This window comes from Truncatella angustata (assembly GCF_020726525.1).
Source record: "Truncatella angustata strain MPI-SDFR-AT-0073 chromosome Unknown BKA67scaffold_7, whole genome shotgun sequence".
Lineage (NCBI taxonomy): Eukaryota > Fungi > Ascomycota > Sordariomycetes > Amphisphaeriales > Sporocadaceae > Truncatella > Truncatella angustata.
The window spans coordinates 315717-340827 of NW_025763387.1; the positions used below are offsets into that span (position 1 = coordinate 315717).

At 49.5% G+C, this 25111-nt stretch overlaps 10 protein-coding genes across 10 annotated transcripts; 8 read left to right on the plus strand and 2 right to left on the minus strand.

Moving 5' to 3' along the window:
- The first annotated feature begins 1028 nt into the window (after nucleotides 1-1028).
- BKA67DRAFT_574439 (fungal-specific transcription factor domain-containing protein) lies at nucleotides 1029-3793 on the plus strand. Its single transcript, XM_046103420.1, has 4 exons — nucleotides 1029-1375; nucleotides 1423-2000; nucleotides 2060-2762; nucleotides 2901-3793. Exons 1-4 carry the CDS (start codon nucleotides 1273-1275, stop codon nucleotides 3734-3736), a joined length of 2220 nt encoding a protein of 739 aa, XP_045954828.1. The 5' UTR covers nucleotides 1029-1272; the 3' UTR covers nucleotides 3737-3793.
- Nucleotides 3794-3810: 17 nt separating this feature from the next.
- On the minus strand, nucleotides 3811-5906 carry BKA67DRAFT_594002 (Six-hairpin glycosidase-like protein; the record flags this gene model as incomplete). The annotated part of the gene is made up of 2 exons (XM_046105006.1): nucleotides 3811-5330; nucleotides 5855-5906. The coding sequence occupies 2 exons, from the start codon at nucleotides 5904-5906 to the stop codon at nucleotides 3811-3813; spliced, it is 1572 nt and encodes a 523-aa protein (XP_045954829.1).
- On the plus strand, nucleotides 5625-7655 carry BKA67DRAFT_360446 (putative vitamin H transporter). Its single transcript, XM_046096419.1, has 4 exons — nucleotides 5625-5799; nucleotides 5865-6277; nucleotides 6331-7030; nucleotides 7086-7655. Exons 2-4 carry the CDS (start codon nucleotides 6052-6054, stop codon nucleotides 7504-7506), a joined length of 1347 nt encoding a protein of 448 aa, XP_045954830.1. The 5' UTR covers nucleotides 5625-5799; nucleotides 5865-6051; the 3' UTR covers nucleotides 7507-7655.
- BKA67DRAFT_574443 (uncharacterized protein) lies at nucleotides 7436-7924 on the plus strand. The gene has a single exon (XM_046103421.1). The coding sequence runs from the start codon at nucleotides 7518-7520 to the stop codon at nucleotides 7767-7769; it is 252 nt and encodes an 83-aa protein (XP_045954831.1). The 5' UTR covers nucleotides 7436-7517; the 3' UTR covers nucleotides 7770-7924.
- Nucleotides 7925-8008: 84 nt separating this feature from the next.
- On the plus strand, nucleotides 8009-10590 carry BKA67DRAFT_574444 (uncharacterized protein). The gene has a single exon (XM_046103422.1). The coding sequence runs from the start codon at nucleotides 8078-8080 to the stop codon at nucleotides 10172-10174; it is 2097 nt and encodes a 698-aa protein (XP_045954832.1). The 5' UTR covers nucleotides 8009-8077; the 3' UTR covers nucleotides 10175-10590.
- Nucleotides 10591-11108: 518 nt separating this feature from the next.
- Nucleotides 11109-13892, plus strand: BKA67DRAFT_522123 (uncharacterized protein; the record flags this gene model as incomplete). The annotated part of the gene is made up of 1 exon (XM_046098348.1): nucleotides 11109-13892. The coding sequence occupies one exon, from the start codon at nucleotides 11109-11111 to the stop codon at nucleotides 13890-13892; it is 2784 nt and encodes a 927-aa protein (XP_045954833.1).
- A 177-nt stretch (nucleotides 13893-14069) lies between these two features.
- BKA67DRAFT_538374 (major facilitator superfamily domain-containing protein) lies at nucleotides 14070-15839 on the minus strand (the record flags this gene model as incomplete). Its single annotated transcript, XM_046100455.1, has 4 exons — nucleotides 14070-14093; nucleotides 14146-14574; nucleotides 14631-15063; nucleotides 15187-15839. The coding sequence occupies 4 exons, from the start codon at nucleotides 15837-15839 to the stop codon at nucleotides 14070-14072; spliced, it is 1539 nt and encodes a 512-aa protein (XP_045954834.1).
- Nucleotides 15840-16351: 512 nt separating this feature from the next.
- On the plus strand, nucleotides 16352-17755 carry BKA67DRAFT_523011 (uncharacterized protein; the record flags this gene model as incomplete). The annotated part of the gene is made up of 3 exons (XM_046098429.1): nucleotides 16352-16676; nucleotides 16729-16872; nucleotides 16926-17755. 3 exons carry the CDS (start codon nucleotides 16352-16354, stop codon nucleotides 17753-17755), a joined length of 1299 nt encoding a protein of 432 aa, XP_045954835.1.
- Nucleotides 17756-19889: 2134 nt separating this feature from the next.
- On the plus strand, nucleotides 19890-21040 carry BKA67DRAFT_593987 (putative endo-1,3(4)-beta-glucanase; the record flags this gene model as incomplete). The annotated part of the gene is made up of 4 exons (XM_046105005.1): nucleotides 19890-20288; nucleotides 20448-20819; nucleotides 20886-20943; nucleotides 21015-21040. 4 exons carry the CDS (start codon nucleotides 19890-19892, stop codon nucleotides 21038-21040), a joined length of 855 nt encoding a protein of 284 aa, XP_045954836.1.
- Nucleotides 21041-21863: 823 nt separating this feature from the next.
- On the plus strand, nucleotides 21864-24437 carry BKA67DRAFT_360649 (uncharacterized protein). The gene is made up of 2 exons (XM_046096420.1): nucleotides 21864-22049; nucleotides 22107-24437. The coding sequence occupies exon 2, from the start codon at nucleotides 22195-22197 to the stop codon at nucleotides 24154-24156; it is 1962 nt and encodes a 653-aa protein (XP_045954837.1). The 5' UTR covers nucleotides 21864-22049; nucleotides 22107-22194; the 3' UTR covers nucleotides 24157-24437.
- The last annotated feature ends 674 nt before the right edge of the window (nucleotides 24438-25111 follow it).

Below are 25111 nucleotides of genomic sequence, written 5' to 3' on the forward strand. Positions count from 1 at the left end.
TATTGATACTATACTTGTACCCCTCTTAGTGATCACATAAGGACAAGGGTTGTGATGAAAGGCCGCTCAAGATACAAAGTCCTCACCGGCGCCGAATCCAAAGATACCCGAGGGTCGCCGAGATTCACAAAATCTGGTGTCTTCAAAGATTTCCCCGCTGTCATATTTTGCCATTCTCACTGCTGAAAGCAAAACCCATCCTTGAAAACCGTTTCTGGTTTAACTCGCCACGAATGCCAATGATCAGCCGTGGGTGTATCAGCGTGGTGGTCTCGATGATTAGGCGGGGTAGACCACTTCACCTAAAATCGATAGCCTACATGGCTGGTTATAGTGAAACCCTGACACAGAGTGTCGGGGACGACATACTACCCGTGACCTCCACAAATATCTCTGTTTGGCCAGTTCGATTATTGTGTGACATATGAGGACTACCGTACCAATTCTGGTGGGCTGATGTGCAGCAGTGCGGGGATCCCCACAATGATAAATTCCGGTGGAACCTCAACCAACGGTATACATGGGCCATGAGTCCATGGATAAACCTGTATTCTCGGTCTTTGCTACTCCCTTCTTAGCTTGCAGACCATGGCATGCAGCGATTGACCCAATAAACAGAATGATGAGCGTCAATGCCAAGATGGTTCTGTGATGGATGCCACGCCACTATCGAGGATATGTTTTGCGGAGAACCCTGTCTCAATTTGACCCAAGTGGCCAGTCGACAGTCGACTGTCGGGGCAATGGACACGGCCTGCGGACTAATCTTACTTAAATAAGGCCTTCCCCTCTACTTTACTCTCGCTGCATGGTCCCATTCTGTTATAAACGAGAGTAGTTTCAGAAATCTAATGGGAAAATCGGACCTGGTGCCAAGCCATGTCTCCTCAACCCCCCGACAATGGGCACGAAGGTTCCAATACTCGCCCAGAAGTTCTTGGCTTGGCGTAAGTTGTATGTGGTCAAGCGCTGACCGTTCACGACTGATGGCGATAACAGCTGCAATAGATGCCGACAATCGAAACTGAAATGCAGTCGAGAGCGGCCCACAGTAAGTAATTTTCGGAGTCATTTTCTACCCTTTCTAGTATATCTGCGAGGCTGATATTGCCTATCAGAGGCAATTGCATCTTGGTGACTGTTTCAACAATACTCCCAAATACTCTCAACCCATTATGAAGAAGCAACTACTGACTCCAAATGATGTAGTGTCAGCATTGTAGAAAGATTGGTAGGCACAGTTTCTGGAGCATTTCTCCTCCCACTGAGGTGATGGCTGATCGATCATGCCTAGGTGGTTCTTGCACTTACGAAACAAAACGCGTAAAGCCAGGACTCAAGGCAGGTGCCGTAGAAAGTTTGCATAGAAGGCTAGGTACGTTCAAAAATAGTGAGTTGGGCGTCATTTGCTGAGAAAGACAGATGCTCTTGAACAACATGTTCGGAATCGTGACCAGCGGGATGTTGAGGCTCAAGATGATATTTTGCCAACAAAAGGACCAAGCAGCAACACCCAGGAGACCATCGCCCTCAACATCGTGTCCTTGTTAGCCAAGGAACTCCCGAAGCTCGTTGATAGCTCGTCACAAAATCATTCCTCTAGTGACGATCATTCATCCCTTCCTCGGAAACGGAGACGCACCGAAGATGAGGATACGGGATTGTCAATCAAAGCACCTGCGATCAGCAAAGTGACAGAGCTCCTGGGTGACAAAATTCTCGAACTTGTCATTACCGCTTACTTCTCTCATGTGCATCATTGGATACCTATGATTCATCAAGAACGGTATCGTCAAAGGATGGATGACCCTCATGAGAGGCGAAAAATTGCTGTCTTGACTCATGCCATCACTCTTGCTGCCTCGAAGTATGTTCAGGATGAGCAAATCACTAGCGTTGTGCTTGATCAATCGACCAGGAGAGATTGGATTGTGTATACGGCCATGAATGAGTTATCCGTGGAAAGTATGCAGGCACTCATAATTGTTGCCTACAATGATGTCGGTTCGCCTTCTTGAGCAGCGCTTGTTCACATATATCGTATGACTAACTGGAACAGATAAGCAGCGGAAATTCCGAGAAAGCATGGTCAGTGGTTGGATCGCTTACTCGAACTGTGGAATATCTCCAATTATCAATAGAGCAAGAGAGTATGGATAGCCAACCACTGTGTCAACCATACCGCTTCCTTAGCAGTACAAGAGACTGGACTGAGCTTGAAGAGCGGCGGCGGGTATTTTGGAACGTGTTTAGCCTGGATAGATTGTGTTCGGTGAGCATGGGCTGGAACACGAGCCTCACATCGGATGATGTGCATCGTCGATTACCATGCGATGGCATCTACTGGCGAAAACAAGATCATGTCATCACCCCTTACTTTGGCATTTGGGATAGATCAGCAAGTCGTATTGGAAACCCGATTATCTATATGCCCTCGAATCAACAAGCTTCTGACCAGGCCTGGTCACCTGATGCTCGAAGCCAAGCAGATTCAGGGTCATCGTCTATAGGCGGGCAAGTCGCGGTTATGGACATGTCTACAGTGGGTGCATACGGTTACGCACTAGAAGCCACTGAGTCGATGAGCCGTGTAACCAGCTATTTTCTGCAGCAGAAAGTCGATATGCGCGACCGAGAAAGCGTCGATCTTTGGCTTGCGCGTTTCAAGGAATTGGATTTGCGACTAGTTTATTGGAAGATGTTGCTGCCCCAGAAGTGGAAAGCCAACATGACTCGAATTCACACTCCTAAAATGGACCCAAGTATGTCATAGTCTCGTGATTTGTATCCCCTCTTTCTACTTTAGACATCGAAGATATCACCCTGTCCCATATCAGTACTTTGGCGTAGGGTTTGATTATCAGTTACTCCTACCACAGGCTGACATCTTGTGTAATCAGACTTAACGCTGGCGCATGTTACACACAATTCTTCGATGATCATGCTTCACCAACCGATAGCTTATCCTTCACTTTTTTGGGCTTTCAGTAACAAGCTTCCTAGTGCCTGCAGCGCTGAGACATGTTATTCTGCAGGCGTAGAGATTGCTAAGATCACCCAAAATTACCTGAGGTTCGCCGTAAAGACGATGCCTATACCTCCACAGTATTGCTTCTGCCTTTACATCGCAGCGAGAATGTTTTTAATCCACTGGCGCTACTACCTTGAACGTCCGCTAGGCGACGAGTTCTGGTTTTTATTACAGAGTCTGGAAGAAGTCTCTCGACGGTGGAAGGGCACTTTTGGGCGACCGGAGGCTCAAACCGTTGACCTAGCGGCAAAATATGCATCAAAATTGCAGCACATTCATCAGACATGTACTGCTGATGAGACATATCGAATCAATGTCGTGGGTTACACTGATGAGGTTGACCATGGTTGTCAAACAACAACACCCGACGGTGACAGTAACCTTGTAGCAAGTCAGACTTCACTTGATCATATAGGAAGCGACATTAATCAATGGGTGACGTATGCGTCATCTATTACTGGACCGAGACAGAGCAGCCAGATCAACGGAGACATGCCACCTCCAGGCATACCAGCAGTTCACTCTCCCGACACGATTGGAGACAATGCTACATTATATGCGAATGTCTCAAATGGTGTAATACCAACTGAACCAACTGGAATACCGGAAATGCTTCTCGACCAAGACTTCTTAAACATGGATAGGGTCATTTCATATGACGATGGCGCCATGTTCTCAGCAAACCTTGATGGCGGGAGCTGGTAATGACACGTCCAACTTGGCTGTTTTAGTGACGTATATGTAATCTATCTTATAATGGTAAATTCTCCCACGCTTGCCTACGACAGGCCCATTCTCAGAAGTTGATTTCCAAACTCAACCAGGTAGTAATCACCGTAAACCAATGCGTGGTTAGCATAGCGCTTTCTAGCGTTTGCGTTGTTATTGGCTGTACCAAATTTGAGGATTCCTTCGAAGTTCTGTCCCGGTACCACATCATTGACTATAATAGATGTCGCCCCACACTCGATGATTTGAGCTTTTTCTTCAGCAAGCGCGAAGTCAAGTATGTCATCAGTGATTTCCATTGCAACCCTGCGAAACCTGGCAGCTAACGTGTCCTGATTCAGAGCTGCTAATGCTTGCGATATGATAAGCATCCCGTTGGCAGCGATCATCCCTGAAGAAGAGTCTCTGAGTGAGGGAGTAATATTGGTTGGGTCATAGATTGGCGCGTCAAAGTCCCAAAGAGGAGTATAGTGTCCCTTCGTTGACTCTCCGCTACGCGAGCCCGGCCCTTCTACACTTGAAGGTGATGTCTCGAGTCTGTGGATAAAGTATTCTGCGCAACCACAAGCTGCGTGTAGGAACTTCTCATCCTTGGTCCACATATATGTCTGTGCATAGCCTAAGATGGCCCACGACTGTCCTCTAGCCCACGTGCTGTCATCAGAATATCCTTGTGCTGTAAGTCGCTGTTTGATCGCCCCAGTTTTTGGATCCAGATTGGCCACATGACAGGTTGAGTACCAATGACCAGTGTAAATGTCTTTGGTTCCGAGGGCTGTCGACTCTAGACGAAGATGGGTTTTTAGAAGTGTGGTTGCATGCTCGGTCGCCAGGTCACGAAGACCTCTGTCCTCAACAGAATGTGAGGCGGCATAATACAGAAGATCCAGGTTACACAGGCTATCAATGATTAGGATCAGGTTATCTTCCATAGACAAGATTTCGATATCCTTCTTCCTGATAAGATCCCAGCTTCTGATTGCCCTGGCCGAAGGCACATATCGGCTGGCGAGGCTCCTTGCGGCACAAATGATGGTATCAAGGCTTCGTTGATTTCCACTCAATTCCCAGTCAAGACGAAGAGCGGGCATAATGATGAAACCAATATCGTGGGTATCTGTGCGGTTTGCCATATAATAGAGTGGATCCGACCATATTCTGCAAAGCCTCAACAGTTCTTCGCGGAATAGCTGAAGGTCGATGTTTTGCGCTAGAATATTGAGACTCTGGGGAAACCTCACAGATCGCTCGAGCATTGTGTAGAGGGTACCCGGGAAGAAGCCGCATGTCCAAAAGTCAGCCTCACGGAGGTAGTATTCTCCAGCTCCAGGTCCCTCTTGGGGCACATATTCGGGAAATGCATGTGGTAAAAATTTGGCTGACTTCATCGCCGTTCTGATTGTCTTTGCAATTATGTTCTCGGTATATAGCTCATGCAAGACATGTTGTTTTGATGCGCCAGGCCACATGAGTGTCTTGACCTCGGTCTGATCAACCTGTTCAGTGGCGTCACTTATGGAAGAGTCAGTGCTACGGTGAAGGGAGTCTCCATCTGAGCTAGAATCCGATGCTGGTTGCGACAAGTCTATGAGTAGTGACGAAGGCTCAAGCTTTGCCATCATTATGCGGGATAAAAAGAACGACGATACAGATTTGTGGCTCCTCAAGTACGGTTGGTGATGGCCATTTTATTTCAGTACCAGCGTTTGAGTATAGACTGGTTATGTAGGAACGACGAGGCCAACGTGTTTAAGTGGTAAATTTGCTGAGTTTATATTAGCGGCATGATTTCCCAATCAGACATAGACGCGGCGCACCAGCCATGGTCCCGACCTCTTCTCTGACTACATTATAGGTTCAGAAGTACTAATTACTAATAAAAGAGGTCCTAATTATCTGTCTAGTACGATCTTTAAGCTTAGAAGCCGTATTGTCCTGCCTAGACCAGTACATTGTAGACGAAGACATTCGCCCGAGGGCCGGGGTCGCTACTCCAGACTCCGATACCACTGGCCCGAAACCCCGAAAAGAACTATGCGGTGAGTACATGTCCTGATGTCTGCCGGAGTAAAAGTTGTGGAGAAGATAGCTTACCCCAGACAAGGCCCAGGGCCCTTGTCAACAAGGTGCTACCTAAAAGAGACATGGCGAAGAAGAAGATCACAAGTCCTTTTGTGGAGATAGGTTATAAATGCTGGCTTGCGATGATTGCAAATATCAATTTTGCTTCTAAATTTATCTAATTGTCCTTCCAGCATAGTTCAGTGCCACTATACCGTATAGTGTTCATCATGGCAGCTAGGACAGCAGTTGCGACTCAGTCGCCGACAATCCATTCCGACTTGGCCATGAAGGACGACGCTATGGTACCAACTTCTTCAACTAAGCCAGAGCCCAAATCGATGAAATGGGCCTGGCTATACATTTTCGATTGGTATCCTTCGTACTACTCAGCAGAAGAGAAGAGGCTGCTTCGAAAGCAGGACTCCATCATTCTGCCGCTCTGTTGCTTGATGTGTAAGTATTATCTATTGGCATGCATGAGTGCTCAGCTTACATTTATAATTAAGTTTTCTTAAAATGGCTTGACTCGTCCAACATCAACACGGCCTACAACTCCGGTATGAAAGAGGAACTCAAGATCACCGGCAACCAATATTCACTCTTCGGCACATTTTATAACATAGGATATCTCATTTTCGAAATTCCTTCAATGATGATTATATCCAGGCCTAATTTGACACGATGGTATTTGCCGACTATGGAAGTTCTGTGGTCCATGTTGACCTTCGTTCAATGCAGACTTGCTAGCGACAAGCAGATCTTCGGTTTACGATTTTTGCTAGGTGTTCTTGAGACACCTGCAGCCACTGGGAGTATTTACATTCTTTCCTCCTGGTACAGAGCAGACGAGATGTTTAAGCGGGCTGGTGTTTGGTACGTGTCAAGCAACCTTGGAGCCATGGTTGGTGGATATCTCCAAGCAGCAGCCTATCAAAACTTGAACGGTGTGTCTGGGATGTCTGGTTGGCGATGGCTGTTCATCATTGATGGCACAATCAGTCTGCCAATCGCTTTAGCCGGTTACTTCCTGTTTCCTGGTCTACCGACTAGTCCAAAGATCTGGTGGCTCAAAGAGGATGAACAGAAACTCGCACAACAACGAATGAGAGATGAAGGTGTCCAAAAGCCGAAGAAAATTGGCAAGAAAATGCTGAAGAGAGTGTTTCTCCACTGGCACTTTTACGTTGCAGTAATAACCTATGTTTGGTGAGCAAATCTTGATCCTGCGACGTTGTGCTGTGCGACCTGCTGAGTTTAATAGCTTTCAATGCACTTCGTATGTTGGGGGCCAGATGGCTCTCTGGCTTAAATATGAAGCAGAGACGCATGGTACCTATACAATCGCGCAGATAAACATCTACCCGACCGGAGTACAAGCTGTTGCCATCGTTACTGGCATTCTTTCAACATCTTTATGCATGATATACCCGCTATGGGCAATCATGACAGTTGTATCGGCTTTCCTACTCTTCTCAAATATCTGTCTGTTGATTTGGGACATCCCACTAGGTCTTCACTTTACGAGTTACTACTTCCTAGGAATGACTTCATGCGTCACACCCATACTGTTCCCATGGGTGAACATTGTCATGAAAGATGATAACGAGGCCCGAAGTTTTACCACCGGAGCCATGGTAAGTCGCCCGCTGTCAAACGTCGGCCCTTTATTTTGTGCTGGCTAACTCGAATATAGATGACTATTGGATGGGCGTTTTTCAGTTTTTACCCTATTACTGTATTCCCGGTGCTCGAGGCACCTCAGTGGCGGAAAGGTTTCATTGTCAATACTGTGTTAACGGTCGCATTCTGGTTACTTTTCATGTTAGGTCAATTATTATGGAAGAGGGATCGGAAGCTTCATCGATTCGTCGCTAACGACGATGATGACGATCAAAAGTTGAAGGAAGAAGAAATTGTCCATGTCGAGGTGGCTACAAAGCATTAACTACATATAATACCACCAGATGACTGATCAGTGTGTTACTGATACTGGGCCAAGCACCTATGATGGAGGAACGCAGATGAGCAGGGGGTTAATGAAGGAGTTTGGGCGATAGTAACCATAGGATTTTCAATGAATGAAGCGTTGAATTGCGAGCGCAATTCGTCCGATGACCGAGAACGTGTGAATATAAAAGGTCCGCTGTCCCCCAACTCTAGACTAGTCTAGACATAAAGTTGAGAGGGCACATTAGTGGGGGTCACCACATAATTAACGCTACAGTCAACTTTGTAACTACTGAAAGCTTCATCATGCCTTCTCTTCCTGGGTTTTCCGCGAACCCATTCATAACTAGATCAGACTTTATTACCGGAGCCGCAGCACTTCTCAAGCCTCTCGACAGGTATAAGTCTTCTGAGAAAGCACGCATCAAGATTGCAACTGCAAGTGGAGCTGGGTTCAGCGAGACAGCTGCTCAACTAGAAGGGTTTGCACGTCCATTATGGGTGGTTGCAGATCTATTGAGACAGCGTTTTCAAGGAGACCAACTCTTACTTGGCCACGACGGGCTTCACCTTGAGTCATGGATCGCAGGTTTGAAAGCTGGGACCGACCCGTGTTCGATAGAGTATTGGGGTGATCTCGTCGATTTTGACCAGAGAATGGTAGAAATGGAATCAATTGCTCTCGCCCTTCTTAGTGCACCATCTATCTTTGGCTTTTCTAACGATGAGGCTGCCAGAAACAACCTCCGCATTTGGCTACTACAAATCAACTCACACAAGATGCCTGTCAACAATTGGCGCTGGTTTCGAATATTCGTCAATCTAGCATTGATTAAATGCCTTGGTGTACCATATGAGATACTCCAAGGTCAGATTGGGGTAGACCTCGCGGTACTTGATTCGTTCTACTTAGGCGATGGTTGGTCCAGTGATGGACTCTGGGGAGATGAAAGGAAGCAGGCCGACTACTATTCTGGAAGCTTCGCAATCCAGTTTGCTCAATTGTTGTTCATCAAATATGCTGCTGATTACGATTCGACAAGGACGGGAATGTATAAGCAACAGGCACGGGAATTTGCCATCCAGTATTGGCGGTACTTCGACGAAGAAGGTGCAGCAATTCCATTCGGCAGGAGTCTGACTTATCGGTTCGCTTTCGCAGCTTTTTGGTCTGCTGTTGCGTTAGCTGATATTCAATTGCCTGAACCATTAGACCAGATTGGGGTTGTGAAAGGCCTACTCCTGAGACATGTACGTTGGTGGGCTAAGCAAGAAGGTATCTTCAATACGGACGGCACACTGAATATCGGTTATACATATCCGAACATGTATATGTCCGAAGACTACAATTCTCCGCAATCAGTTTATTGGTGTCTGAAAAGTTTCGTTGCTTTGGGGATTCCAGCTGGACATCCCTTTTGGACTTCTGAAGAAGCGGCATATCCGGCACAACTTCAAAACTTACCAATGGTTAAACTCATCTGGCCTGCCAAACAGATAATCTGCAATACTTCAGAGCATCACTTTCTGCTATCCTCCGGACAGTCTTCCAGAAAGGATCATAGGGCACGAGAGGCGAAATACTCGAAATTTGCGTACTCTTCAGCATTCGCATTTAGCGTGCCCGTAGGGGTGCTCTTAGAACAGATTGCGCCTGATAGTGTTTTGTCCGCAAGTCAAGACGGCGGTGAAAGTTGGCAGACTCGCTGGGAACCATACAATGTCCGACGTGAAGTACTGAGATATGGCACCGAGGAAATTCCAACTCTTGTAAGCTCCTGGAAGCCATGGAGAAAACAGGACATTATTGTCGAGACACATTTGATCCCACCTATAAAGCGATGGCCGGGATGGCACCTACGTGTACACACCATAAGACATGTGCATCATATTGCTAATTCGTTTGATATCGAGCAACTCGTGTTCGTTGATAGCGGGTTCGCCATCTCCGCCCAAATGACCGACGGTCAATCCATCTTTGACAAAGCTCCAATCAAAGACCTCTCAGCTCGTGGCTGTTTACAGGGATGTTGGCAGAATGATGGCAGCTCTTTAATCATCTCAGAGGCCGGGGCAAGTGGTGTCATGGACCTTACTAAGGACTTTTTGGACATTCAAGGCAATGCACGGAAACCAGCTATCAAGTGTCGCAGCAAAGTCCTGAGACCTAATGCCAACACTAACTTGGTAGCCCAACGAACGCTGATCCCTTCAACCTATCACACCATTTGTGCTTGCAAACCTAATGATCACCAGGAAGGTGAGGGCTTATTCACGATTGTCACAGGAGTCTTCGCTGTGGAGGTCAAAAAGACGAAGGCTTCAGACATGTGGGAACTTTGGCAAAGACCGCCGATGGGTCAGTTCGATGTCGTATCTCGATCCTTGAAATTGAGACATTGACAGATTAGTACCGAGAGCTTAAAGTTATGTAGACAACATGCAAGCTCCACTACTCTAACGCTCACCTCACCGCACATTACTGGTTTTTCATTACTTCGACTATGTATACATCAGACCGGTGAGTACGGCGCCTAATCTCCATCGAGAGAAAGAAGCCCAGGTCTTCTGTGCGACATTTACCGGCCTTTAAAAACTGGCTTAGGGGTTTCAAGCCTCCAATTGTTTATTCATGGCAAGATGAAAGCATTAGGTCAGCATTGCGCACTGAATCTAACATCAACCAAGGTAATCTCCATGAGAAATTTTCGGGTCATTGCTACCCCGGGCAATGCTTGGCAATTATGTATTGGCAGGGAAGCACGGTGATATCGTCCTTGGCGTCTATGTGGGGTTTTGGCTCAACGCTGCTGCTTCTTCATGACCATCGTGAATCTCCTTGGCTTACCCCAATCGCCTGTGACCTTACTGCATACACGGGACACGATGATTCACAGCAATACTTATCCGGCCAACCGGTTCTAAGTGACCCATTTGATTCGTGGATTCTTCGCCTGGGCACGGCTTGGTCGCGAAAGCGTGTCCCGGACGTCCTTACCCCACAGGCCATGACGCGATATTAGGCGAAGAACGCTGATAGTACCTGAGCACGACGCAGAGCTTCCGAAGTGCGTCGACCTGTCAGGTCCCATGCAGCTGGAAATGAGTTCTGCAATCAAAACGGTCACGTCTTATGGCGATTGCAATGTTAGCCCGAAAGTCCGCCAAGGATGTCCTTTAGAGTCGGCGAGTACCAGACCAAGTTTAACGTGCCCAGGCTTAAAATCCACCGGGGCGTTGATTGGCGATGATTTGACGGGCACATATATGTCTGGAAGGAACGACATGAATCTTCTCCAATCCGCATCCGGGGCAGCCAACCACTCCTTCTGCAGCCATGCGTTCTTTGGCTAGCCTTTTTGCCGCCTGTGGCCTTATCAGCCAAGTACTCTCGCAGACTTCCTCAAACAGTACAACCGGCAGCGGTGTGTCTGTTCGGTGGCTCGAGGGCACTCCTTCCTCAAACCTCGGAACTACCTTTGGCCTGCCGTGGGCTCGTGGCGAATATCCTGCAGATACCACAACTTTCACTGGAGCTACTGCAGACGGTGACGCGGTTCAATTGCAGTCATGGATCACGGCGTACTGGCCGGACAACTCGATCAAGTGGACAGGTCACGCCATTGCAGCGACAGATTCTGTAGCTGACGAGTATGTCATCTCGCCATCCAGCACCGGAAGTAACTCTACCAACGGCACTTATCCCAAGTCTTCCAAGCTGCGAAGACAATTAACTTCATTGGCTACTGAGTCTGACAGCGACATCGTTGTGAACACCGGCAAAATCACTGCAGTTTTTCAGAAATCAGGCTCAGCACTCATTAGCTCTATTAAGACGTCTAGTGGCAAGGTCATTGGCCAGAACGGTGTCTTGGTTTTGCAATCCCAGACATCAATTGTCGAGGATGATGAAGCAGGCAGTCAACCTGAGAGACTACTGTTCCAGAGCGAGATTGAAGAAGCTACCGTAAGCGAAGACAGCTCTGCACGAGCCCTGGTGACGGTTAAGGGCAAACACCAGCTTGTTTCGGGAGGCCAGCACGATCCCTGGCTCCAGTTCACCCTTCGCTTCTACCTTTACGCGAATTCGGACGCAATCAAACTTGTCCACACCATCATATTCGATGGCGACCAGGAAACAGATTTTATTACTGGCCTTGGAATCCGGTTTGATGTACCCTTGTCTGATGAGCAATACAACCGTCATGTCAGGATCGCAGGAGTCGAAGGTGGATTCCTCAATGAAGCTGTGCAGGGTATCACTGGCTTGAGGAGAGACCCTGGTGCTGCTGTCCGTGCTGCTCAGGTTGCTGGTCAAGAGTTGCCCGATGAATCAACTTGGGACACGCGCGTCACTACCAGAACACAGTGGATCCCAACATGGGGCGATTACAGCCTGTCGCAGCTGTCTCCGGACGGCTTCACACTGAAGAAGCGCACAAAGGCTGGGTACACGTGGGTAAACATTCCTGGAGGCAATCGCTCAGAAGGTCTCGCGTACCTCGGTGGTGCTACAGGTGGTGGTCTGGCAGTTGGCCTTCGTGACTTCTGGAAGCGATACCCAACTGGTCTCGATATCAGGAATGCAGCAAATGACATCGGCCAGGTGACTGTTTGGCTGTACAGTCCCTCTGCAGGACCTATGGATAACCGAGCTTTTCATGACGGAATGGGAGAAGATACGTATGCCAAGCAGCTAGATGCCCTCGAGATCACCTACGAAGACTGGGAAAGTGGGTACGACACGCCATATGGTGTTGCAAGAACAGCTGAGATATTCCTGTTCGCATTCGATGCCACTCCCTCATCAGATACCTTGGTTGATCTGACTGCATACACAAATGCACCACCTTTGCTTGTAGCGGAGCCAGCATACTTGAAAGAGAGTGAAGCTATTGGCACTTATTGGGACCTGCCCGACAACACCACCACAGCTGCCGCGACCATTGAGAAGCATCTCGACTTCTTAATTCAGTTCTACCGCAACCAAGTTGAGCAGCGTAGATGGTACGGTTTCTGGGACTTTGGTGATTTCATGCACACATACGATTCCAGCCGGCATCAGTGGCGGTACGATGTTGGCGGCTATGCTTGGGACAACTCAGAACTTTCGCCTGATCTATTCTTCTGGAATCAATTCCTGCGCACAGGCCGACCTGACGTCTTCCGTTTCGCCGAGGCTCAGGTACGCCACTCCTCTGAGGTCGATATCTATCACATCGGAAACTTTTCAGGTCTGGGCACACGGCACGGAGTGCTACACTGGGGCGATAGCGCGAAGCAGATCCGCATCTCAACCACAATTTATCGACGAGTGTTTTACTACATCTCCGGCGGCGACGAGAGGATTGGGGATGTCATCCACGGTGTGCTGGATGCTGAGCAAGCCTTTTATTTGGTTGATGCCCGACGTAAGGTCCGCTCCGCAAATGTCACCTATGTCCCTGATAAGGAAGCTCTTTACATCAATATTGGTCTTGACTGGTTTGGGTTGGCAGGTGCCTGGTTACATGAATGGGAACGTCGCGGACCCCGGTGGGAAGAAGCAAGGTCCAAACTTTTCAAGGGATTTGAGACCATTGTGTCTCTCAAGAATGGACTAGTCACTGGAGAAGCGTACTACAACTCAACCGATGGCGCCTTCTCCCCGCCACCAACGGATCTCGAAAATGAAGGCATAGTAGTGGTTTCTCATCTCGACGGTGTTTTCGGACTCCAGGAGATATTCACCCAGATCATAGATCACGTACAAGACGACCTACCGGATGGTATCCTGGATGCTTATCTTGATTATGCCTATTATTATGGTGCCGGAAGTGTTGAGCAAACTGCAAAATACGGATCCAGCTTTGGCAGTTTAAGTCTTTACCAAGGTCACTCACGGTTGACAGCCTACGTTGCATGGAAGACACAGAACGAGACATTAGCTGCGCGTGCTTGGAAGGAGTTTGATAAGGATGGCCTGATCTCGACGAACCCTTGGAGTACTACCCGCGTAGCTAACAGTTCCGTATTGGCACCTGTCGATGATGGCGGAGATTGGATATCGACGAACTCAGTGGCACTCTATGGTCTGGCTGCCATCGAAAACTTGCGATACATCAAGGACTACTTGAAGTAATCACGGCACTTAGGTTTCTTCTATAATTAATACTATGGGACGCATTAAGCGGTAATATCCAGGATTGTAACATCATTAAAATATTTTTGACATATTTAACCTCTCAATTAGGTAAATCTCATCATACCACAAATGTGGTCTTTCACCCGACAATACAAAAATGCAGATAACGTGTATTCAGAGCACATATCTGAACATTGCCTATTTATCTGTTAGTCACACTATAAGACATATCTCAATGCATATGACTTACGTTGCCCTTATCTGTGACGTCCTCAAAGCCCTGAAGGTCGCTCTCGCGCTTCATCTCCGTAATCTCCTCCTCGGACTTATCCGCAATGCTTCGATCTCGCCTCTTGTTCTCGAGGACATACAGAGACCTCAAGACTTGATTCAGCACAAGGTTCAATACAAAACCTGCAAGCATGGCGGCAATCCCACTATGGTAGGCCGGGGCCTGGGCGGACTTGAAGAATTGGGGCCCCGCGATCTGGCCGACGCAGTAGCACACGAACACCCAACCTGAGGCAGCCGAGCGTTTCGTGCTGCCGGCTATGTTGGTCGACAGGAGGCCAAGGATCACCATAAAGCCCACAGGGTACGAGCCAAGGAGCCAGACGCCGACCAGTCTGCCCCATTTGTTGTCGGTCGCAAGCTGATTAATGAGGCATGTGCCGATGATCTTTTCAGGAGTTAGGGCAACCAAGTTTTGTTAACCGTATGTGAACGACAACCTACTGGTGGAATCATGGCAACAGTTGCAATATTTAGACGCGAACTGGAGACTTTCGAGATCAGCCATCCGCCGAAAAGCTGAGTCACCAGCTGTACGGTGGACAAGGGCAGGTTCATCAATGTTGTCTGGATAGGAGTGAACCCGAATCCCGAAATGATCAAGGATCCAAATGATAGTCCACCAGACGCTAGAGCATTGACAAATGATATCAATCCCAGGATGATGATCTTTGGGTCTGTAGCAGCCTCGAGTATCTGATCTTTGTTGAACTGGCGAGTCTTGGTTCCCGTCTTGTTTCCGATGACGCGCTGGACCGCAACGACCTTTTCCTCTTCGCTCAGCCACTTTACGCGTGAGGGACTGTCGGGGACGAAAATGGTGAAGAGGACACCCCACACAACTGTCACTGCGCCGAGGATGATATAGATGTATCGCCTATGTGGCAATTAGAGGTCAGTATTCCTGTATTTGGCTAGGGACAAAGGTGGTCTCAGGTCGCCTCCAAGACAGCAAAGAGATAGCTAGGAAGGGTAGTGGTGGATCTCGAAATTCACATACCACGGGTTGAGGTGGCCTGTAATGTGCCCGATACCGTATGCGATAAGCACGCCAACAAAGCTCCCGACGCCCAGGAATGAGATCCACAGAGCAGAGCGGCTGGCTTGTTCTTGTCTCGTCCACCAGATGCCCGTGACGGCGACAAAGCCGGGTGAGATGGTGGCTTCGGTCATTCCAAGGATAAATCGAGCTGCGGCGAGCCCGCCAAATGAGTTACATGCCGCTGTTGTCATCAAGATTATCCCCCAAAGGGCGATGTTTGCCCCGAGGAATTTCGCCACTGGAAACCGCTGGAGGATGGCGACTCCTGGATATTCGGCGAGTAGATATCCAAAATAAAAGATAGAGCTGACCCAGGAGTAATCCTGGCCTACCAAGCCGTTGTCCGCGATGATTCCATATACAGAGCTATAGCCCAGGGAGGATTTGTCGATGAATTGAAGTGCATAAGTGATACACAGAAACGGTAGGATATATCGATCAATTTTCCTGCGGACTTTTCTGGACGCAGCTTCATCGACAGGGCCCGCAGCTAGAGCCCTTACCGCAAAGTCTCCAGTCTCGTCTTTAATGTCTAGCTTGTTCAAACCAGGATCCTGATCGGCGGTTGCAGGTCGGATCCCATCACTGATTCCCTGTTTTTCAGCTGCCATCTTTGTCGTACAATGGATTTGTGATCAACGCACCGAGACATAAGTCACTGCAAGGCCACTCCAACCACATTATAGCAATAATTTGGGGGCTTCCGGTTCTTATTCATATGCTCATTGTCACGACTCCTATCGCGGACCGTAGCCGATATCTTGGGAGCTACCCCGGCCACCTCCGCCGACGTGCGATTGCGCGTACATCATGATTGGCCGACAATGCCAAGTAAAGTCGTTCCAGTCCTAGCTCGGATGGTGAAAACGGGGGCACCTCACCAGTCAACTATCAACTGCTGCCGGCGGCAATTCAGTACGACAGGAATCGTCGGCAGAAAGCAACCGTACCGGCGCGGGTAACGATATTCGTAAATATCGAACCAGACACGGGGGTTCCAGCCTCTCGCATCATCTCGTATCCGACACGCGTCATTCGAAACACTATCCGCACAACTTCAGAGAGTGTTTTGTCTGCCAGGCGCTCAAGCAGCCGATAAACCTCGTTCTGCAGCGTGAGAAAGATGTTGCGAGAAGTAGACGGTTTTGTGTTCGTGACGCTTGATGGCAGGGTGGGGCAGGTCCGAAAAGACGAGCCACTATACCTCAGCGACATCAGCGACTACGTTGACAGCAGAGCCGACGATCTATGGCCGCTTAACAAGACAGTCCACGACAATCCTGAGCTCGGCTTCAAGGAGATCATTGCGCACGCAGCTCTCACCAAGTTCTTTAAAGAACAAGAAGGATGGAAAGTCACACCTTCGGCGTATGGCATGGCCACAGCTTGGGTTGCGGTTTGGGACAGCGGCAAGAAGGGCCCTGTCATCTCCTATAATGTAGAGATGGGTATGTTTTGTCACTTGCGATATTCTCGATCACTCCTGATAACCGATTATAGATTCTCTGGAAGGGATTGGCCATGCATGTGGCCATAACCTCATCATGACTGCATCTGTAGCTGGTGGGCTGGCGACCGCTGAAATGATGAGTCTCCATCATCTCGGTGGAAAGGTTGTCGTTTTCGGAACCCCTGCAGAAGAAGGTATGTCTTGTTCGACTCTCTTAGAACTGGAGTACATCACTAAACGCTTCTAGGCGGTGGTGGTAAAATTAAGTTGCTCGAGGCTGGAGCCTACAAAGATTATGGTGTGGACGTCAACCTTATCTCTCATCCGGGCATCACAGGAAATAATGCTATGATGAGGACCTCGGCTTACACCATGATTCACGTTGAGTACTTTGGGCGTGAGGCTCACGCAGCTGCAAGCCCTTGGCTAGGCATCAACGCTTTGGATGCCATGGTCACGGCATACAATGCCATATCTGTCCTCCGGCAGCAATGCATGCCAGGCGATGTCATCCAGGGGCATATCACTAATGGAGGAGTTCGGCCAAATATCATACATGCCTACACCGCTGGCAATTGGGTGATCCGCGCCAACACACAGGCTCGACTGGAAGAGTTGAAGAAGAAGGTCACATCATGCTTCGAGGCCGGTTCGACTGCTACAGGGGCGAAACTGAAGATAACTCCTAAAGGGTCCTACGCAGATCATGTGCCAAATCGTGCCATGTCTGCATCGTATACCAAGTACTTTAATGAACTTTCACCTTCGAGTCTGATACCGATCGACCAGGATGTTGACGCTATACAGGGGCGCACGATGGCCAGTACTGACCAGGGAGATATCAGCTACGCTATGCCAAGTCTGAGTCCATCCTTCGCAATCGCTCCGGGCCCCGGTGGGAATGGGCCACACAACCCTGAGTTTGCCGAGGCAGCGGGTACCAGGGATGCGTTCGAAAGAGCACTGCGGGTTGGCAAGGGCTTAGCTGGCGCTGCGGTTGATATTCTGAGCACCGAAGGGCTGCTAGCAACCATCAAAGACGAGTGGAAGGAGGATATCAAGGGTAATGCCATGTGACGTAGCAATACTAGCTCGATCCCGCCTGAATGAGATTGTGCGTGTGTTGGATGCCACAGACTAGAAGAATGTCAGTAATTTAGGGTTGGAACAATATGCTGAATCAGCGCAGTGAGCATTCGTGGATGGCATGTTACATTGGTACGGGGGCATGCGATAACGCATGCATGCTTTGTTTGAATTTTTGAATAGGTACCAACGTAGCTTGCAGCTTAATCAGATATCAAGCGAGCGACGCAACCATAACAACTGACAGACACACAGATATGAGGATCACAGGGCATGTACCATCGATCAACCCATCATAAAGTTGGATAACTGCTGATTGAATTATCAAGTCCACTTCGCACTAAATATGGAAATGGTGGCAGGGACGGCACACCTTGATGTTTGAAGCGATCACATGTGATTAGGTTTCCGAGTGATCTTGGTAGACAATGTTGACGGTGTATAGAACTCACAGTTTCTTGCCGCAAGATATCATTTTCATGTTGTAGCTTCACTTAGTGGTGGAATTTCCTTTTAGATTTGCAGCACCGGAAGTAGGTTGGCAATGCTTATGTTAGTCGGGTGCGGCACAAATGAGTAGTTATAGCTTGGCGCGCAAGGGGTGATATTTTGGTGCATCGGACCGATTGGCGCTCCTTGTGGATGACCTCGTCAGGAGTTGCAGTACCCCAGACTTCAACACCAATGCGGTAAATCGACCGCCAGACCCGCAGGCGCGATGCAGAACAATCAGATCCATCCAAGTCCATGAAGCAGTGGCATCTGCCATCAATTATTGTTCAAAAGGCTGGCAGGGTTCATCAGAGGCACTATTTCGACGGCCCTCAACGAAACATGTTCGTCGGTCCTTCCATTTCAGGACCTTCGGGGTTGTGGCAAGAACCCCTACCTCGTGCGGGCTCCAGAGTCGGTCGTCAGCAGGAGCTTTCCATCCTAAGTAACTATCCGAGAAGGGAAAATGAGAATTTGTGAGCTGGTCGTTGTAGTTGCAGACGAAGCAGCAGAGGTAGGGTCGCTGCCGCACCAAAGGGTAGGGTTCAAGTTAGTGCCCCATCCGGACTTGGACTTGAACGCATGGACCCAGGACCAGGACTACGGTCAGAATTTTCCAGAATCTTCCGAAACAAACCGATCACGGTTTTGTACAGAAATGATGCATCAATGTCAAATGAAACCCGTGGACATCTGTCTTTGATGTATTGGCGCTGAGGGCTTCTGGAAGAAAATGAGTCTGGAACGTGGCTCAAGATCTGTGAGCCTTCGCGTAATCATTATGCCCAATGGGGTGTAGCAACCGAGGCCGTCCCGTGGCACGATCCCATGTGCCGGATCGGCCCACTTAGGAGCTGTGTAGCTCTATCAGCTGTCCACCACTGACATGTCAGAGCCAGCAAAGTCTGGGGTACGCCAACCAGATTACAGGGCCCGGCTTAAGCATCAAACACTGCGCTAGTGCAGGAACCTCTCCAGGAGGCGTGATGGCAATCACGTAGGTCGGCCAATGAGCAGTCATAAACCACTTGTAGTGTGGTTGAGTGAATGTCATGACAGCATTATCTGATGAACCCCTTTAGATCAGAAGGAGTGTTGCACTCCATCTCGGATGCGACTCTTTGCTCCTGGAATTCGCGCCAAGTAGGCACTTTCTTGCCGCTTGCACAGTCGTGGAAATGCGCGCCAACGTCTCCGGACCCTGCCACGAGGCTCAGGAACTAGGATCATTCCCAAATTTCTGGCAAAGTTTTGCGAAATTTCTTTTGCAGGAGCCTGGACTGCAATGGAAGCCAAGAAGGAGATAGTTGCGGCACGTTCGTCGGCCAAATCACTTGCGGCCTTATTATACCATGATTGGTGCCGTTGCTTCAAATGATCACGACTCATGCCGGGAATGATACTTCAGCAGGCCTGGCTAGACTTAGCATGATCAGAGATAAGTCATGGAGTGGTTCCTTTGGCTTCTGTATAAGAGGGACCGGCGATCCTTAGAAGGATCTACAACACTTCAGCCTTGATATTCTTCAAGCACAAGTCTCAAGGCGAGAGATCCACTAATCCTTGTACATATACTATATTCTTACACACTCCTTTCACCATATTATATCGTTCTCCAATCATGTATATCTCTATGCTTCCTGGGCTATATCTAGCCCTCCTTTCTGGCCTTGCTTCTGCCACTTCCTCTCCTTCGTACTCGGGTTATAACGTAGTTTGGTCTTCCACGTTTGCAGGGAATTCTGGAACGCTTCCCGATACAAGCAACTGGAACATCATCACTGGTAACCTCGGCGTGAATGCCGAGCTCGAGACTTACACTTCCTCAACCAAGAACTTGCAGCGCAGTGGTGGCCAGACCTTGCAAATTGTTCCATGGAAGGACTCATCCGTCTCTGGAGGGTGGACCTCAGGCCGGATAGAAAGCAGCTACACTTTCACGCCCAAAGCCGGTGGCAAGACCATGGCAGAAGCATCTATCCGCTTCGGCACCAACGCTATTGGCAACAAGCAAGGCATTTGGCCAGCTTTCGTAAGCAAACCCCGGAATCATTTTCTACCCTTCTCAGCATGTCCAAGGAGCGTATAGTGCTATTCCAAGCAACGACTTCTTTGTGGCTGTTTTTACAATACTTCCGAAGACCATTCACCCCATTGCGAAAGAAGTGATTACTGACCCCAAGTGCTGTAGTGGCTTCTTGGTGATTCTATCCGACATGGCACGGCTTGGCCTGCTTGCGGTGAGCTCGATATCATGGAGACAGTCAACGGATATCTGACTGGATACGGTACGGTGCACTGTAATGTCTACCCGGGTGGTATCTGCAGTGAGCCCAACGGCATTCAAGGTTCGATCGGAATTCCCGACCAAAGCTGGCACACCTGGCGTATTGTCTGGGACAACACCCCTAGTAGTTGGACCAGCCAGACAATTACATGGTACATGGACGGCATCGCCTTTAATGAAATCAGCGGTGCCGAGATTGGAGACCAGACCACCTGGAACAGCTTGGCTCACAGCGCTGTATTCTTCATTCTCAACGTGGCTGTCGGGGGATCCTGGGTAAGCAGACTTCCCCATCCTCTACAGAGCTCCAGGATTATAAGGGCTAATTGGTCGCGATGTCAGCCTGGCAACCCGAATTCTGCTACCCTTGATGGATACGGCTCCATGATGGAGGTTGCTTGTAAGTACCACCGGCAGAATTTTCCACCCCTATTATGATTCGTGTGGAACCTGACCCTCTATGTTCATCAGACGTTACGCATTATGCCTCGACGTAGTGTTCGTGCTGTGTTGTGCACGGCCTTTTTGAACGTGCCACTGGGTGCCCTCTTCTTGTATATACTACACACTTTGTTCGTACTTGATTCTACTGTACATATTTTATGATTCTCGCAACAACGACAAGCTTGGGAAGGTGAAGTTCTCGCAAGGGCTACGTGAAGATGAACCCATCGAAATCAGTGCTGCCAATCTAATTGAGAAGACGGGGGGTTTTGCAGGGCATCTGCGACACAATAGGGACAAGCTCATAGGTGTATTTCCCTGAAACAGATTCTCCGGTTGGCCAAGTCCATCGAAGTGGTGATGACGATAGATCCAGTCTTTAAATGCGTGTCCCATGGCATCTTCAGTTGATGCTTTTGGATGTACGACGATGACTTTGTTAACGTATGTGAACGGGGTTCTGCAGGTGAGGAATATAGAATCACGTGGCGATACGACGGGCGAGAACTCCGATAACGCTAACCTAGCGCAACTGCCGGCGGAAGTCAGTGAATTGACGACAGCAATTTCGCAGTTGCGACGAAGGCGTTGGGACGGGTGACTTGTGGACAAGCCTTTGCATTTAGTCTAGACGAGCGAATACAATGCAGGCATAATTTTGGAGCCATTGTATCCGACTCTCGGACCAGCATCCCTCCTTGCATTGAGCCCCTGCTGTGCACCTCGAACCTCTACAGCGCAATGGCTAAGAGAAACAAAAAGAGTTCCGTGGCAGACGAGGGGCCCGGTCAGGGCGAGGACCAGCGGGTCGACACTGCGGCTGCGGCTGCGACGGCGAGTGCGACTACGACAGCAACTACGACAGCAACTGCGACAACCTCTACTTCCACTTCCACTTCCACTTCCACTTCCACTTCGGCTTCAGCCCTGGACTCGGACCCGAACACCACTACCAAAAAAACCAACAAGCCTACGCCAGCATCTCAGTCCTCTTCTTCTTCTTCTTCCTCAGCACTTGTCATTTGCAGAAACAAGTCAGTATTCCCTGCCCAGGGAGAATAGGTCCTGGCCCGCGCCCAGTCTACACGTCCATGGTTGCGCTGACACTCATCCTCACAGGCACTGGAAATACATCTCGTCTTTCCACGGACCATGGCTTCAACTTCCGCTCGAGGTCCTCGAGACCGTCGCCAACGCCAACTACTATATGCCTCTTCCCCGCCCAGTAGACCCGGCTGTCTTTTACGACTTGGTCAAGATTCGCAAGCTGGTAGATGATGCAACCGATCTCGCCGTCCGAGCTGCCAACGGAGTCACCTCGACCGCCATGTCCAACTCCCTTGCTGGAGGCGCCGCGCATCAGATGCAGGCACTTGGGCTGGGCTTTATGAATAATGGAGGCATGAAATTAAGTCCAGAGCGCCGCTTCAAGTTACGGGAACAAGCCACTCAAAAGCTGTCCCGTGCCTACCACATCGACGAAATCGCATCCAGCGTAGCTACCATGCAGTCGACATCCACCCTCGAGAACGTCGCCGGTCTGGTACTGCAGAGGGCCCCGAGCGATCCAGACGCCAACTATGTTCACTTCTTTCACGAGAAAATCCCGAGCAGGCAGCTTGCCGAGTGCACCGATTTGCGTGCCCTCGACTTGATCGTCAGTCAGAGGCATAGCGATTGCGAGCCTCTGAGAACCAGGGCCATTGTGCGCATGTTCAAGAATGATTTCGAAGGCGCTGCCCAAGACTTCACTCGAGCATTGGGTGTCTACCGAACCTATCACCTGGCTACACACAGACCTCCCTACGAGAACATGCAGCTGGAACGCAGAAACAACCGCCGCCGTGATACACCATCGTTGGACGAGCGCGACCAGCCCAGAAGCACCGAGGTTCAATTGTTGTTCCAACGCGCCGGCTGTTATTTAACATTGGCTTGTGGTCATGTTGACGCCTCTTTGCTCAAACGTGGAACCCATAGAAGCCCCGGCTCGGAAGTGAAGGCGAACGGTACGGAAAACGACGTGACCACGCCTCCATTGACAAATCAAGGCACCACCGCCTCCGAAAGGGGGCCAACCAAAAGAGAGGTGGAAAACCGCAAGGCAGTGAGAATGTATGCAAAAAGGGCTCTCCGTGATTACATGGAGTACCTCAAGTCCTTGCAGTACTCGCCAGACTTACCTGTGGAAATGTCCGATGACTTCACTAGGCAAGTAAACCAAGCCAACCATCGGAGCAGAAGGTACCAGGGTCAGGGACGCAACGGGGCCCAGGACCCGTCTAGTCCGATCAACGGTGGTGTTGGTCATATAGTCTATTCTCTTCATGAACTCTTCACTGCAACGCCACCCGCGGATCTCCCCCCGTATCCCTCCACAGACCTCGTGTCTGCCCATGCGCCCGAATCTCTTGAGACTGCAATGGAGTTCGTCACCTACCATCCACTGCTGACAGATGCCCTTCATTCGCTGCTCTTGTGCCACGCACTTATTCAGACATCTGCAAAGGAGCTCCAGAGGCATGCTTACATGGTGGCCCGCCTCGCGCGGCTGACAGATGGGTACCCCATATTCCAGGCCAGTCGATCTCCAGCAAGGGCTGATTGGATTGAGATCCTACGACGTGGCGAGAACTGGATAGGTCTATCCTCAACTTGGGAAACACTTTGTGCTCCGGCCCCCCTCGTCACGGCCATGTCGCCGGGCGGGAACCTCTCGGCCGCCACTGCTACGGCCAACGCAATGGCCATTACGGGCGGGCCGAGTCCAGCCGAAACTGAGGAGCAGCGCAAAGACAGACTCAAGCATCAGGCGATAATTGAGGCTCTTGAGGACGAGCGCGTCAATGATGAGGCAAGCTTCAAGGCTGCTATCTTGGCTCGTCAGCGTAGAGCCGAGGCCGATCAAGCCAATGCTACCAATGGAAACACCATTGGGAGTAATGGTCCCGCAAAGTCCCCATCGTTAGTATCTCAGAAGCGCTGGGCTGTTGATGATGGACGCGAATACCCGATCTTGACGGAGCGAGCTGAGGCCGTTGCTCGATGGGTCCGTGAGGCGCCTGCGGGTTCTGGCGGCAAGCGGAAGAAGAAGCCGGGGTCTGCAAGAAAACTTGCTTCTACTACTGTAACCGAAAGCACGGAAAGCTTGGAACCTGCTAACACGTGATAGGGTTGCGTGGGGCCTCCAGGAGAAGGAGGAACAACGATCCGACAGGTCACTATATACTCAACTGTAGCATCTCGAGGTATATACCAGAAAGCGTTGAAATCGAAATCACCACCTAGCAGGTATGAACTCATTTGAATCTATCCCCCCGCTGAACCGGACATGCAACCCGTCTGAAAAGAAATTGCTGGCCAATCGGTATACTTCCGATCGGTAATTGCACGCCAAGTGCTTTTTAAAAGCCACAACGGTGAGGCTCATGCTTTCACATATGTCACCAATGCTACTGTAGCATTAACGGACCGGTCATACGATGCGGCCAACACGCAAGCCTCGCCTCTCGCTTGACTTGCCCAAACCAGTAGGTAAACTGCTTTTCATGAGCCGCTTCTCTAAGTAATGCGCTGAGGCGCAATGGTGGATTTAGAGTTGATCGGGTATTGCAGTCTCTTGTATCTGAACCAAGATCGCCCGCCCAAATAGAGTACAAGGTAAGGGACATCTGCATGACTATGTTAAATTCGTTGTTCAAGTCTCGATCGGATATGGGAACCATTTGTTTCATGTCTCAGTAAGAGCGTAGGCAGAGCATTGTGAGACCCTGGCTGAGCAAACAGCTCCTCCACTTTCGGAAATGGCTTGTCCATGGTCCTCGATCTGGTCATGTGCGGCGTCCTCAGATGTCGGCGCGTAAATCCGTCGTGGACGAACACCGCTTTCTCGGATGAGGTAAGCGACCCGAGCAGTGCTGAAACTATATTGGGTAGCCAGCTGCATTTTTATTTCTAGCCGCCTCCCGAGCCCCAGGTCACGTCCACTTTGGGTTTGATAGGCAATATAGATGAAGTTGCAGATCATCTACCCGATGCTACTATTGCCCAATCATGTACCGGCATGTTATATGTCAGGGACCTATAGTGACTCCAATGTTCTCCAAGTAATCAAATGGGTGTCA